Below are 15668 nucleotides of genomic sequence, written 5' to 3'. Positions count from 1 at the left end.
TGCATGTCTGGCAGGGAAAGATGAGTCCCCAGTCTTTTGTAGAAGGGGTTGGCATAGGCTTCCTTGAGTCCTGGGATGGGTCGAGTGTATGTCAAATACGCAGGAGTTGAGGGACTCTTGTTAAGGGGAAAATAGAAGCTCACACCACTCAACAGTTCCGAGATCTGCACGAGAGAGCTGGGTGGCAGGATTCCTCCAGACTTGCCCAGGGCACCTGGGGGCAGCTGGGCTCGGAGGGCTGCCGTGGTTGCCACTGAGACTCAGCAGGGTCCAAGAGCCACCCTTCCAGGAAAGCAGAGAAAGACGCTATTGTTTCCTGCCACTTGAAGCAGCTGATGACAGCACAAAGGAATGCAGTGAGGACCCTCCCTCCTCACTGTGGAGGATTAGAGACTGAAGAACCAGACTCACAGCCTCTGGGCACAAGGTGTGGGAAGCAATGTGGGGGCAGAGAGGGGGGTGAACGTTCTCTGGAGGGGGAGCCATGTGGATTCTGGAATTGCACCCCTCCACATCCCAGCTCCTGAAAACTCCATGTACATGGTTTCCTCGTGTACAAAATGGGGATGCTCGTTCTCAGGAAAAAAATTTTTTTGAGGATTAAAAAAAATAAATAGAAGGCCTAGCATGCTGCTTGCCATAGGGTAAGCACTTAACAAATATGAACTTCTTTCTCTCTAAAATGTTAGAAAACCAACCTTAGACGTCATAGAATCTCATTTGTGCATGACCCAACTGAGGCCTGGAAATGTTAAAGTGATTTATCTAAGTGTAAGCAACATGTCTGTGAGTCCCTATGTCCTCCTCTTGGCTCAGGGCTCTTCCTTCTGTCCCACTGACGTTTAAGTCCCTGCAAGACCATAGAGAACTTTTCTTCACAGCCACATTGCAGCTAAAAATGGCCACCGTTTGCCTTTATTCTTGGGTAAAGTGCACATGACCTTGAAGAACATGGGGGTGATCAGAAAAGAAAATTCGAGCAGCACATTACAACGAAACAAGACCAAACACACACACACACACACACACACACACACACACACACACACACACACACACACCCCAACCCACTGCACGCAAATTCAGTGCAAATTTCTTTGACTAAAGCCATCCCCTGAAATCACATTAATAAGTCCTTGCTCCTCTATCAATTTCTTTTCCACTTAAAAAAGTTATTGTTAAGATCAGAGTTCAGAATGACAATAATGTGAAAAATAAAATGTTCTCCTCCCTGCCTGCCTCCCCTCCTCCACTGGTTCTACTCCAGACAACTTCTTTGCCTGTCCAACTTCACCTCCCTTCTCATCAATGGGAGCAGTGAGAACTGCACAGGTCCGCCCATAGTCGGGACATTGCAGTCTGTGGAGTTCAGTTTCCTGGAGCTGGGAATCAGGAGGCTCGGAGTTCTGTGAGACATGGAACTGGAGCCCCATCATCTGTTACTGAGCAACAAATCACCCCCAAACTCGGTGGTGCAAGAGAGCGATATTTTATTACGCTCACAGATCGTGTGAGGCAGGCACAGCAGGGATGGCTGGTCTCCATTGCAAAGGTGTGTGGCCTTGGCTGGGAAGACTCGAAAGGCTGGGGGTGCCTCAGTTTACAGGTCGGGTGTCTGGATGGTCTTCGCTGGGACTGTCTCCTGGGAGGCATCTGTGTGGGTCTCTAGCGCGGTGGCCTCGGGGTAGTTAGGCTTCTAGCATGGGTGCTGGGCTCAGAGGACAAGTGTCCCAGCCAACCTGGTGGAGGCTGCATGACCTCTGGTGACAGAGCCTCAGAGGTCACATGGTGTCACCTTCATCATATTCTACTGGTCAAAGAGGTCACGAGCCCACCCAGATTCAAGGAGGGGGCCTTTTGCTCAGGGGAGGAAGGTCAAAGAATCGGCAGCCATGTTGTTAAACCCTCACATCCAGTGATGGTGCCTTCTGAAGGCTGACAGCCTGCCGTCTAAAGGATTTTGATGCCACTTCTAGAAGAGAGAGGCAGTCTAAGAGTTTGAGACTGGGAGACTTGATGAAACATGGGACTATTTTGGCTAATCCTGGGGAAAGTATGTTTTTAAGCAGTTTGCTTAACTTTTTCATTTGCCACACTGGAGAAGTGGAACCACATCACCTGCGTTTTAGCTGGAGTAGGACTGCCCCAGCGGACACTGAGGCCTTCACCCCGAGGCCCATGTGGGGATGAACTAGACTTAGGTGTTTTTTTTTTTTTTTTTCTTCCACCAACAGCAGAGGAAACGCGGGTGCAGGGAAAATCTCCCCCCAGAGCCAAGCAGAGGGAGTTGTAGCCCTACTTTGAGAGGTGGTTGGGCCTCACCCTCCAGCCTTCCCCCCACCTGTGTACATACCCAGAAGGAACATCGTTTGTATTGAGTCCAAAGAGGAGTCTTTGAAGCCCTCAGAGATCTTCAGAGCAAAGTGCCGGGTGAGGTCGGGCATTCAGGAGGGCTGAATGAAGGGAGGGAGGCTGGGTGTACGCCAACCCCGGGCTGCTTGAGGCTGAACACGGCTCCGGTGATGCCCCACTCACGGCTGGGCAGCCCAACAGTGGTGTGGTCTGAGGCCAGGAACGCAAATCAGCGTGCTGACCTTCCCCCTCCCCTCCCCATTTGCTTGTGCTCCGGAGAGTTCAGAGCTTTGCTCTGGGTTGGCACTGTGTTAGGCACTTTGGATCATGAACCTGTTTCATTTCAGCCTCACAGTACTCCTATGAAGTAGGCATTATGGTTCCGGTTTTACAGTTAAAAGACTGATGCTCAGAGAAGTTAAATATCTTTTCTAAGGTCACACAGCAAATAAGAAGGGACACTGGAATCCCCAAAAAGGCAGGGTCTGTTTGCTTTTTCAAAATCAGCATGACCATGGGGCAAGGAGGCCACCCTCTTCTCTCCCTGTCCTCCAGTCTTCACTCCATTCCACACTTTCTCCTTTGCTTGAAACCACAAGATTTCCATCCTCAGGCTCCTTAATGCTTGCAAAACCGAATCCCTTCATGGTTAGGGCCAAGAGGGAGTTTTCTGCAAAACGGATTCGAAGAAATGCTTTAGAACTGTGCTGTCCAATACAGTAGCCTCCAGCCACATATGATTGTTTAAATAAAGCTAAACAAAATTAATACAATTAAATAAATGTAAAATGCAGTTCCCCGGTCACGCTAGCCACATTTCAAAGGCTCAACAGCCACAGGTGGCTAATGGCTTCTGTATTAGATGGCAAAGGGGTAGAATATTTGTATTGTTGTGGACAGTTCTGCACAGTGCTGCTTTAGAGACTAAGTAGAGGAAGAACCACATTTTTATACCTGACACCATCGCCAGTTTTATTAATACTTTCAGTGGTACTCGAGGTGTTGATTTTTTCCGAATATTTCTCAGAGGTAAAATAATAGGCCATGTTTTTATAGTACTTTATAGTTTACAAACTGTGTTCCTGTCCTTCATCTCGTTTAACACAGCAGCCTTGCGAAGCATGGTAGATAATGACGTTACAGGTAAAGTAACAAAGGTTCAGAAAGGTCAAGCAACTTGGCGAAGGTTCTATAAACAGTAGATGGTAGAGCCAAAATTTCAACACAGGTTTTCTCACTGTGTGCTTTCCACAGGGAGAATTCGTGTGTATGACGCCTGAAATTATCCTTAGGCAAAATTATTAAGTCAAAAGTAATTTACCAGTGTTCTTGTGGGGAGAATTGTGCTTGTCAGTTTTTCTTGTTTAGACCATCAGATTTTTCATTAGGTCTTGCCACTAACAAATACCTTTGTTTTCTTTCCAGAGTTGTTGGCAGCTTCTATAATTAATTTACCTTGTGAACACAGTTTACCTTGGTGTATATTTATTAATTGGAAAATTACCTTTTTAAATTAGTTTATAATGAGAATGATTATGTTTACTGTCACTTAGACAAGTGGTAAATAAAAGAGAATCAATTTGAAAAAGTGACTTTCCAGAACTAGGTGCAATGGAAGATACATATACACAGGAAGGTAACCAACGGGGGTGCTGGGGAGTTCAGTCGGTTGAGCATCTGACTCTTGGTTTTGGCTCAGGTTATGATCTCAGGGTTGTGAGATCAAGTCCCTTGTTGGGCTCCGTGCTCAGTGGCGAGTCCACTTGAGATTCTTTCCCTCTGCCCCCCTCCCTCTCTAAAATAAATAAAATCTTTAAAGAAAGAAAAAGGTAACCAACAATACCTGGTCAAGCATGATGTGTGTCAAATTAACATATGAAAAGCAATTCGTTTTTCACTCGTTTTTAAATAGAATTTAAAATATGTACCATCCACTATTCTAGACGCTGGAGGTAATAACCAAGACAGATGACCAGCAAACCTGAAATAAAATAGGTAACATTAAGTCCAGGTGTGATAAGAGTTTTGTGTACACAAAAAAACAAAGAAAGGGGATAGAAAGTGATGGAGTAGGTGGGGATACTGTTTTAGTTTGGGTATAAACACTCCCGCCATGGCCAACTTCGAGCTAACGATATGACATCACTAAAGCCAGAGTTGAGACGTGGCGCCCACAGTGGGCTCTCATGGGCTGGGGTGGGCTGTCTCCAGCTTACTTTTTCTTTCCACCTCTGCAAAGTGCCTGGGCACTTTTCTTAGGGAATCTCTGGAGATCCCGATCCCCTCATGCTTATGAGTGCAAGTAGAAACCACAAATGCTTTTTCTCGGCTACTTCTGGGAACAGCTGGTGCTTTGGGGCTATTTTGCTGGAGTTGGAGGCTTTGTTGTTTCACGTTTGATAATTCCACCACACGCTATCTCTGTTCATTGAAGTGCGTGTGCTGGGTTGCCATTGCAAATGGTCATGAGGTCTGTGTTCCTGAAGGGAGAGGCCTGATTGTTAGCTTTAGCAGCATGATGAAAAAGAATGAGCTAATACAGTGGTAAAGGAGAAAACCTGGCTTATGGTAAAAGTTCTTGTGCTTGGTGCAGGCAACTTGCAGAAATCTTTTCCCTGAGAAAACGTGGGAGCATAGTGGAGAGGTGTTGAAATGAGGGGACTAGGGAGGATCCAGACTAGAAAAGGTGGATTGGGGAAGACCCATGTGACAGGTGATGGAAGGACAGAGGAATGGGTGGACCTGTGCCTCCAGCCCAGCAGCTGAGACCCTAACAGCTATGAAACCAGGGCCTTATTAGCCACTGGTGGCTCTGGCTTCCTCATGGAAGTGACAGTGGTAGTGCTGGGTGGTTGATTTCCCCAGTAGTGCTGGGGAAGTTGGGGAAGAAAAGTCCCTCTAAGTTGCTTTGTTTGTGAAGTGAAATATGAATTAAGAACGATGCCAATGGTGTGAGTAATTTGCTGGAGAGTCATTGGCTGAAATTTCCCACAATCTTAGAGTCTATAGACACTAATCATGGTCTAGGCCCTCTCGTTGATATTCTGTGACTGAAGTTGAGTTGATAGAGGAGTTGCATTTGGCTTAGAAATATGACATTTCATAAGCCAAGCAACAGAGAAGGAGCAGACGAAGAAGTAGAGAAAGACAAAAGGGTGAGCAGGAAAACGTCCCTTGAAACATGAGCCAGAGAGCATTAGCTCATAAAGGACAAGAGATCGGAGCTCCCCAGAATCCAAATGTTGCACTATGAGCCAATGAGTAACACAAGCAGTGAGGCTGTGGACCTGGGGAGCGACATCCAGGAATAATGGAAGCCGGTGGCCTCAAGACAGAAAAACACCGTTCCTCCCAATGCAGTCCTCGGGAATCTAGTGTGTCTGGGAGAGGGACAGACTTGAAGCTGAGCTATCAGGACACATCTCATAGCACAGCCCTCAAAGAGTGCTGGCTGGACCCTGAGCATGTGCCTTCCCACTGAGCTACAGCATCCTGCTGCTGTTCGCACCCCCTCCAATGCTCCCTGCACAACCTGCTGCTCAGGGAGCTTTGCTCCCTCGGAGTGAAGGATGTGGACATGAGGGTGAAGGGGGCGTGGAGAAACCAAATGTATATAAAAATGTCCTCTTCTTAACTCAGATAGACTGGTGGGTCCCTGAGCACCAGCTGCAGACAAGTAATAAGGGAGAGCCAACAGGTTAAGGAGGAAGAGGAAAAGTCAGGCAAGGTGAGCCACAAAATCCCCTGGTTCACTGTGGGAGGCCAAGTGAAGAGCCACCTTCTCTCTGAGGGCCTGGGTTCTTAGTGCTGCTCAGCCCTGGCTAACTGTGCTAACAGGGGCAAGTCCCTTCAGTCTTGAGGCTTTAGCGTCCATATTAATAAAATGGCGATGGCGGTAGGCCCAGATGGTTTCCAAGTTCCTGTCTAGTCCTCTAATTCTCTTATTTTATCAAGGCCAGTGCCAAGGCTGGCTTCTGAGGAGTGCAGGGTTAGGCTGTGGTCCAGAGTAGCCAACTGGCTAATGTGGACCAGATCTACTAGCATCACCACCACCGTCCGTATTCCAAGGTTTGCCCTTCTCTTGGTAGGTCCAGTGGGGACTGGCTCTTGCCTGGGATGGTCAATACATGGCACTCACATTCTGTCTGCCCCATCATATGCTAACGGCAAATAACCCATGGTTCCCCACTACATCTGGGTTAGATGTCAAGATGCTTAACTACATTGCAGGTGGCATTGAGATGAGGAGCACCATACCTGGACGTGGTGGCCACGCTCTTACATTTGGACTAGGCAAAGAGGACTTTGAGAAGAACTTAGCCTGGGGAGGACTCCTGATCCTCTGAGAGCATCTATGACGCTCAAGGACAGCTTTCCCACCTGCTAAAAGCATCCTTCTCCTGGGACACTTAGCTGTTTATCAACTGACTCCTTGCTCATGGGACCAGTGAGTCAGTCCTGTTACAATGTTGCTTAACTCGTAACATGGAAATAATAATATCTGCCTTGCCTTCATTTTAGGGTTCCAGGGAAGTGCTTGGAAAAATACCAAGTGCGAAGCAACTGTAGGATTATTAATAATGTTGCTATTATACGTTTTGATTGATGAGATTTTGATAAAGGGAAAAGCTCTCTGCCCTCCCTCCTCCACCCCCGTCCTCAAGACCTGTTCCCAAAAGTACATCTCAGTCCACACTCCAAAGACATTTCTTGGAACCACATCTTAGTGTGGTTCACCCAATAAAAAGCCCCTCTGGCTCCAAGTGGGCATGAAAGTTCATCACAACATTTGCCATCAATAAAAAACCAATTCTTTCCATATGAAAAGCATTACTGCTGTCGAATGGTTATTGAGTGATGATACCTGAATATTGGGAACACGGGAACAGGGAACTGTGCGTACAAAGGGAAACTTCACAGGGACGCCAAATTGTAAAGATAGAAATGCCAATATCCGAAGGAATTAGTTAAGCAGAGCAGGGTACGTTTGCCTTCACCGAGCAAGGACGAGGAGGGGTGAAGGAGTGATGGGAGGGGGAGAGAAGCAGCAGGGAGGAAGGAGAGAATCAGTGCTGCTTGGTAGAGGAGTCACAGATGAGAGTGACACACAGTGTGACCGTGACAGCCCACAGACCACGCTGCCGTATGGCCAGCACTTTTCAGTCCAGGAATTTGTCAAAAGTTATCTTCTGGAAAATACTGTCACAACAGCCGTTGCCTTTATAATTAGAGCTCCCTTGGCCACACGGGAGCCCTGGAGCTCGTTTGAGCCACATCCATGCCTGAGGAGCAGGAAGCCGGGCCAGAACGTCAGAGCAGCCTTCTTTGAGGCTCCTCAAGAAGGTCAGCCTCTTTCAGAAACCCAAGCCACTGCCTGGGAGCCTTCCTGGCCAGGACAGCCCGCCTGCTCCTTCATGCAGTTCTTTCCTCTGCCACTCTTCTGTTCCCATCCATCTTCTGGTGCTGCCATGCATGCTCACTTGCTACCACTTACCCCTGTGGTCATTCCTGGCTGACCAGAGGAATGTGGGTCAGTGTGGTGGATGAATAATATGGCTCTGGAGAAGATCTGGGGTTGAACATGGCTTTATTCACTGCCTGGCAGGCCTGGGGCAAGTCACTTAGCTTTTCAGCCTCAGTCGCTTGATCTGTTCAATGGGAATGATCCGTTCCCTCGTGGTTGAGGGTGAGGAGCAGATGGAATCAAACAGTGAATGTCCCATGTAAAGAGCTATACATAGGTGAGGTTGGGTAATCATACTCCTGGTTTGCCTGGGACAGTCCCTGTTTAGGACTGTTGTCCTGATGACATCAGTAATGGGACCCCATTTCATTCTTGAAAGTGCCATGGTCTGGGTCAGAAATTGTATCACCCTGGGCATTGTAATTACTGATAGATGGAAATACGGAGGGTCTAAATGGGACTGGGAACTCTCCCCAAAAGACCCCCAGGTCCTCAGAATGTGTGTCCCTTCCTCCTCTGTTGCAGAGCAGAATTTCATGTCTGTGCATCCTGATTCACTTTCAAAATAAAAATTCTTCAGTTAGTCCATTAAAAGAAATAACCGCCCTGTTTTAATTTCAGCAACGGCCTTGGAATGAAAAGACTACTAATTACTCCAATTAACCAAGCACATTAAGTGCACATGTTCAAACGAATATTAACATACCATCAATCTTGGTCCTGAAGTTCTTGAGATGCTGGGATGCATAAACATTTAGTGGAAGAAACTGTGACTGCAGAGAAAACACAAACAAAGCAGACGGTTTGTTTGTGCAACTGTCTGCTTGTGGAGAAACAACCAAGAGACATGGAAAGACATGAGGGTGTCTCCCAGTTTATGTTTCCAATTATTGCCCAAAGGAGACAGAACAAAGAAACTCCTATTTATAGCCAAAGTCTAAAGTGGGGGACGGTGGGGGGGGAGGGTGGCGGGGAGAAGCTTCATCATGAGAAAACACAAACCACTATTGCATTAATAAAATAAAATAAAACTGTAGTTTATCAAAAGAACAAACCGTCTTCAGGGAAAGGAAATAACTCCTTCCATGTCTTGCCTCCAAGTACAAAGTTCTCTAAAACCACTTTACTTACCAGTGATGAGAGCCAGGGCGTGAGTAGGCTAACACCACTGGAGCGGAAGGGCTTTGTGGCCGAAGCGAGGGCTGACACCCAAGCTTCAGGCTAGGATGCGCCATTGTACCTACGACCAGCAAAGCCAATGAAGGCCACGTTTCTCTGTGCACACCACTAGCCCTTGGGTCATTTCCAGGGCTCAGACTTCAGGAAATGCTCACAGGAAGCAGAGGATGAAGCTCAAGGGCAATGGTAGCTACTCAGAAAGGATTTGGGGTAACGTGCAAAGGGGCACAAGGCTCAGGATCTAAAATGTTGGTGAGGGATTGTCACAGTGGCACCCTCCTCCGCATACCAGTGCTGCTGTCCCAGCCTCAGGAGAGGGCACCTGCCTTGCATGATTATGGTTTGTCCTTTCTCCTTCCCTCCCTCCCTTCCTTCTTCCCTTCCTGTATGTTCTGTTTAAAAAAATTAATTAAAAAAAAATAAGCATTAAGTACGTACATGGGGCCAAGCACTGTGTCAAGTAATTTTCTGTATCATCATCTCATTCAGCCCTCATAACAACCCTTTAGAAGTCTGTTGTTAGCATCACCAGTTTATAAATGAGGAAGCTAGGGCTCAGAGACGTGAGCTAATGTGCCCAGGTCACACAGCTGGAGTTCTAGAAGGCCTGGGAAATGGCCAGCTTGGAAATCATCTGGAGGCACAACCATTGATGAGAAAGGTGCCTCGATTTCCAGGAACTTGGTTCCTTGCCTTTTGGGGCTTCAGATCTCATCCCTAAGCACTGGAAACATGGCTCCTGAAGCACCCTAGTCCAGGGCACAGAGGGTGCACCTGCCAGCCCCATGCAAGGGACTGTGGTATGGTCAATATACTGCCCTCTCCCTTCCAACATTATATTTGAAATGCTGTAGTCATTCCAGATCATCCAGTGTTGTGGACTGGGATTAGGGAGGATTCTCTTGAGAGAACATGCAAACGAGGGGTTTTGTTTATTTTTTGCATTCTAAGCAAATTGGCTTGTGTTTTTGAGGCTCTGAAGACCATAGTGGTATTTCATCTTTTGTCAACTCACTTCAAGGAAAGATATCAAGGAGGGGTCACTGTTCTGTATAACCCTCCTGAATGTCCAATGAGTCTTTTTCTCTCTGAATCAGAGATTCTCTGAAGCTGACTCAGGCTGAAAATGAATCCTCCTGCAGGAACAGACTAGAACAGGCATTATCATCACCATTCATTAAGTAATTTTTGCCTCTTCCTTCATCTTTAAGCACTCAATTGCTCTTACTACTCTGGACCTGCAGGAACAAGAACAGTCAACAAATTCTATCACTTCTTTCCTTTTGGGTTTATCCTTTCCTTCCATCCCACACTTACTACATTGGCTCAGACAATCATTTTAGTTGTTCCAACTTACTTCTCTGATTCTAGTCTTTGTCTCCTGATCCCTCAACTCACCTTGCAGTCTACTCTCCAAACAATATTCTATTCTCAAGTCCCTTCTGATCCAAAATTCTGCAGTACCCCATTGCCTATTTTTGAGTTTTTTAATCACAAGAATTATACCCATGGTCCCAGATTCAAACAATACAGGAGTGTATAAAAGAAAATAACCATCTATCTATTTATTTTTCTATTTATCTTCAAACTAGAGGATTGATATTTATTTTGAAATTGTTTCTTCTTAACTTTAAAATGTTTCTCAATATAATCCATGCATATGCTAAGCAAAAATTTATTCAAATCGTAATAGAACGCTTACATTGAAAAATAGCAGACTCCTGCCCCACACTTCTCACTAGCACAGCCTGTCAAATCAGTAAAATGCCTCAGCTAAGATTTCAAAGTTCTATGTGACATGGTGCTGCTGGGGTTACCTTCCAAACCTTATTTCCACTCCTCTTCAATTCAGACCAACTGTTCCTTCCAGGTCAGGCTCTACTCTGATAGTTTACCTTTTAACTGCAGAGTTTTACCCATTTACACTATTTGTAATAACTGAACTATTTGGATTCATTTTTTTACCATCTTAACTTGCACTTTCTAGTAATATTCATCCTGATTTTTCTGTTTTCTTTGCTTTTTTTCTTCTTTGCTTCCTTGTTTTGAATTGATTGGTTCTGTTCCCCCAGCCCCAATTCCAGGATTTTCTCTCATTCCAGCTCTTTTAGGGGTCATCCTGGAAATTTTTATATGCATAGTTAACATAATAGAATTAAAAGTTCATCAAGATATTTAAGCTCTTTCTGAATACTAAAAAAACAAGGAACACTTGAATTTTGATTATTCACTTCCAAATTTTATATGCACTTGTCCAGGTTTTAATCTTCTCTTGATTTTTTAAATAGATTTATTTATTTGTTTCTGAGAGAGAGAGCACGTGCAGGGGTGGGGGGAGTGGCAGAGGGAGAGTGAGAATCTCAAGCAGACTCCATGCTGAGTGTGGAGCCTGATACAGGACTTGATCTCATAACCCCAAGATCACCACCTGAGCTGAAACCAAGAGTTGGATGCCCAACCGACTGTGTCACCCAGCGCCCCTTCTATTGATTTTTAAAAACACAAAGAATCCTGATTTTTCAAAACTCTCTTGATTTTGATTTATACTATCAATTTCTATTTCGATTTAATCATGTTTACTTTAAATATTTGTGCACTAATCCTCTTACATTTCAGACCTACCTTCTGAAATCATTTTCTTTTTCCTAAAATACATGCCTTTTAGGAGTCCCTACAATGAGAGTGTTCTAGTAGTAAATTCTCTGTGAGGGTTTGAGATTGCTACTTTGCCACCACCTTCACCCATTTTTGAAAGATAGCTTTCCTTGTTTAGAATTCTAGATTGCTAGTTATTTGATAGTAGTTGGTTGATATTAATGCATTTGATTTTCCTTGCTGCTCATTCTCTCTGATTGCTTTTAAGATGTCCTCTTGTTTCTGTTGTTCTACAGTTTCACTATGATATGTTTAGGAGTGGCTTCCTTTTTACTCATTCCGTTTGGGATTCCCTGGGCATTCTTTAATTCATGCACTGGTGTCTTTAATTCTGGAGAATGCCCAGCCATTATTTCTTTTAATATTGCTACCTTCCATTTTCTTTATTGTTTCCTATAGAATTCTCTCATCCTATTTTTTGGGTTTCTTAAGCATTTTCACATTTTCCATGCTGTTTACTTCTCTACTATAAGTCTGTGTAATCGCTTCAGTATCCCAGTTCATCGGTTTTCTCTTTTAGCCTTATCATTGAGATTCGAATTTCATTGATCGTAGTTTTTCGTTTCTAGTTAGTCATTTCTCATATCTGGCCAGTTATGATAGTCTCTTTTCTTCTTTGATGTACTTTCAACCTTGTCTGATTTTTAAAAACATATTAATTATACTAATTTCATATTCTATGTTTGATTAGTCCTAGTATCTGTGGTCTCTGTAGATCTGATTCTAGAGTTTCTTGTTTCAGTTGATTCTCACTCAGGGTGGCTAATTTCCTTGTGTGTCTAGTGATTTAAAAAAAAAAGAGTTCAAGTTTCCTTGTAACTTAATGTGTAAGAATTCATTTTGAGTCCCCATTTAAACATATCTTCTGCCAGAGAAGACTGGAATTTGCTTCTGCCAGGTGCCTGATGATACTGTCAAGTAGAATCAATTTAAACCAAATCTTCAGAGTTTTCTTTCAGCCATAACAGTTGTGTATATTCAGGCTCCAAACCCATGAAAGTCCAGATCTGAAATTAGAAATGGAGTGGAGGTAATTTTTTCTTTTTCTTTTGTTGTTCCACTCACAGCCAAGGCAAAGCTGGGTTTGTATCTCATCTTCTTGTTCTGTGGCATAGATGTTTCTTAGTTCACTCACTGAGAGTGTTGCCCTTCATTATTCTTGGCTTCACTTATGGGTCCCTGCTTAGACCTTTCATTCACTGTGGGCTTCAGGTTTTGTCCCTTGTGTGTGGGAAATGCTGATTCAAACACTTAATGACTCCTCTGGATTTGGGCTTTCTGGTCATTTCCGGGGCCCAAGGAATTACTTTACTTTCTAGCCAAATCTGTTATACATTAGAAAAATGTTTTTATATTTTACTTAGTGCACTTAGGAATTCTCTGAAAATCTAGTCTGTCCTATTGTCAGAAAGAAGAGGCCCTGAGTTTTAGTTTGTTTCATCAGTGAAGTAGTAATACCTCCATCATTAAGATTTTTGTGAAGATTAAATAGATAACTGCCTATATTCTATGCAGCAGTTTAATAAATGACAGTCATTACTGTTACTGCCACTATTCTATTACTACTAGTGGTACAACAACAATTACTATTAAAAACACAAAAAGGCCTGTTATTCCATGGAGAATCAAAGAATTAGATGGTTGAAAGAAAAATAGTTGATTTTCAAAACAGTGAGAAATTTAGCTTCCTAAACATATTTCTCATTTATATTACGTGTGAGGGCTTTTTTTTTTTTCTTTAACACTTCCCTGAAGTAGCTAATAACAGATCTCCCTGTAGGACTTGAGCCCTGTCCCCTGAGCTATACCTTTGATAGGGGTACGTGTGTGGGCTAGAAGCTAGGCTCCAGTCAATAACCAGTGTCAGAGTCCACAGTGGAAACACTTCCGCTCTGTGCAGCATGGGTGGGCAAGCTGAAAGAACACCATTTATTCGAAGAAAGGTGCTACACATATACAACGAGGTGTTATATTTATTATTATTTCTATTTTAAATTATCCATTGAAGAAAGAAGACATGGCAAGAATTTTTAATGAGGCCCAAGGTCAAATTGGGTTCAGAAGCCCCAAAGGAAACACAGTAGTGCTCTGACAGGGATGCATGTGACCTTGGGCAGGTCAAGCAACCTCTTAGCCTCCATTCCCCTTGTGTGTGAAGCAGAATAGTGGGGCTGTGTAGTTTTAGGGAGCTTCTACACCTCAAATTCTGTGATTCTCATCTCTTCCCAACCCATATCCCCTGGGCTCCTTAGTTCACCAACTTCTTAGACCCACCACCATGGCTGTGCTAAAGAATACTGCTTATCCGACAATGTCTGCCCGGAGCCCCCTTTCTCTGATGTGAGACACAGAAATGAGAGCCACAGAAGAAACAGAATCCTTCATGTGGCTTTGGCCTCTCCCACTTCATGAGATGCTCATCTGTTTCGGATGTGTGGTTGGAACACAAGGAGCTACAGCAAGGTGCCACAATTGCCATCTAAGGAAGGAAGTAGTTGGAACGGATGCCCTGTGAGTGAGGTTAGCCATGTGCAAAAGTAGACCACACCTAGAGACGGTCTGTAGCTGTGTTTTTAGAAGACTCAAACAACAGCTTGATTCTGCCCAGGGGACTGGGACTTCTCCCTAAGCCTAGATATCACCACCACAGCAGTGGTGCATGACCTGCTAGAATGAGGGTGGCTGAAGCACAGTGGTGTCTTGGAAGTCTGAAAAATGGGTGGTTGGAACAGGTGTGGATAGCACATACTGGCAAAAAGCAGAGGTACTGGAGGGAGGTAGAACTAGGTTCAGAACTTGCCTCTACTGCTCTTTGGCTTTGGGAGCCTCATCTCTCACGGGAGCCTGGAAGCCATGACATAGGGCTGCCCAGTCATCATTTCCCAAACTTCAGTCACTGGAAGGCCACATCAGGATGGTTGCTGTATTCACCTGCCTCCTGTCTTAGTATTTCCTCATATTTGCACTGAAGTTGAGTTTCTTTTTTATTGAAGTGTTCGTTTTACAGGGAAGCTTTCTGCTACTATCAGAAATGGAAAACCAGTATCACGTGTCACAATTACAAGTTAATCACACATGCACACCCCACCGTGAAAACAAAACAATGTTGTTAAGTCCTAGCTAGGTACTACTACCTGTGGAATTCTCTGGCCCCAAGGTTTCTCTCTCTTTGCTAAAGGGCAGACTAGCCATTATTAGATTTACCAGTACACCCTACTAAGACTTTCTTCTTGGTGTAATGAAGAAGACTGTCAAAGGACAGCAGTAATGGGTGAAATTTATTGGGTTCCCTTTTTTGTGTATTGTCACCAACACCTCCACAATCAGATGAGACGGGTTCTCCTATTATTTACATCCCTTTTCTAGCCAAAGGCACTAGGGCTGAGAAAGAATAAATCACTTGCTGAAAGCACACAGCTAGTTGGGTGTATGGACACAATGGGAACCAGAGTGATTTGTTTCTAAAACTAGAGTCTCTTACCATAGGGCTATTTCTTCCCTGACATGGTGAGCCAGTGTTATTTAATGCTATGGCTTCATGATGTCCAAGAACATCTTAGGTGCTGTCTAAAAGTGTTTCCTGCATCGTGAGTTAGAGACACCTTATACATGAGGAGACATTGCCCTGCATGACAGCAAGGAGCATTGTGCCTGACACCTAGAAAGAGCTCAGTAAGCTGCTCCCTTCTCTCCCCCATTTCTCCTGTCCATGGGACAGGCAGTCCCAAGCTCTGTTCCAGTGTTCAAAGCTGCTTGAAGAGAAATGACCACTTTAAGCTGTCACAACTTAAAGGCACTTGCCATTACTCTCTGATGATGCCATAACTTCAGGCAGCCTTCCAATGGTGACTTGCTTTCCACAGCAGACCTTCTACCTGGGAAAAGAATGAGCCAGTCAACTGATAGCAGTGCTCTCGGTTTGGTTCACCCATGTACCTCAGTGACTGGTGCAGGGCACTCTAAATATTCACTGAGTGAGTAAATGTCTGGTGCTTATATTTCTGATACTAATACTATT

General features: G+C 44.5%; 1 protein-coding gene across 1 annotated transcript in view; it reads left to right on the top strand.

Moving 5' to 3' along the window:
- RUNX2 (RUNX family transcription factor 2) overlaps positions 1-7118 on the top strand; it is a 238392-nt gene extending 231274 nt beyond the window's left edge. The window contains exon 8 of the mRNA XM_027601302.1: positions 6583-7118. Within this exon, the coding sequence (XP_027457103.1) occupies positions 6583-6698 (116 nt within the window). The 3' untranslated portion in view covers positions 6699-7118. The remainder of the gene's footprint in view (positions 1-6582) is intronic.
- The last annotated feature ends 8550 nt before the right edge of the window (positions 7119-15668 follow it).

Source organism: Zalophus californianus, chromosome 7 (genome assembly GCF_009762305.2).
Source record: "Zalophus californianus isolate mZalCal1 chromosome 7, mZalCal1.pri.v2, whole genome shotgun sequence".
Lineage (NCBI taxonomy): Eukaryota > Metazoa > Chordata > Mammalia > Carnivora > Otariidae > Zalophus > Zalophus californianus.
The sequence above is the reverse complement of the archived record's forward strand: the minus strand, read 5'-3'. Positions and strand labels throughout refer to the sequence as shown.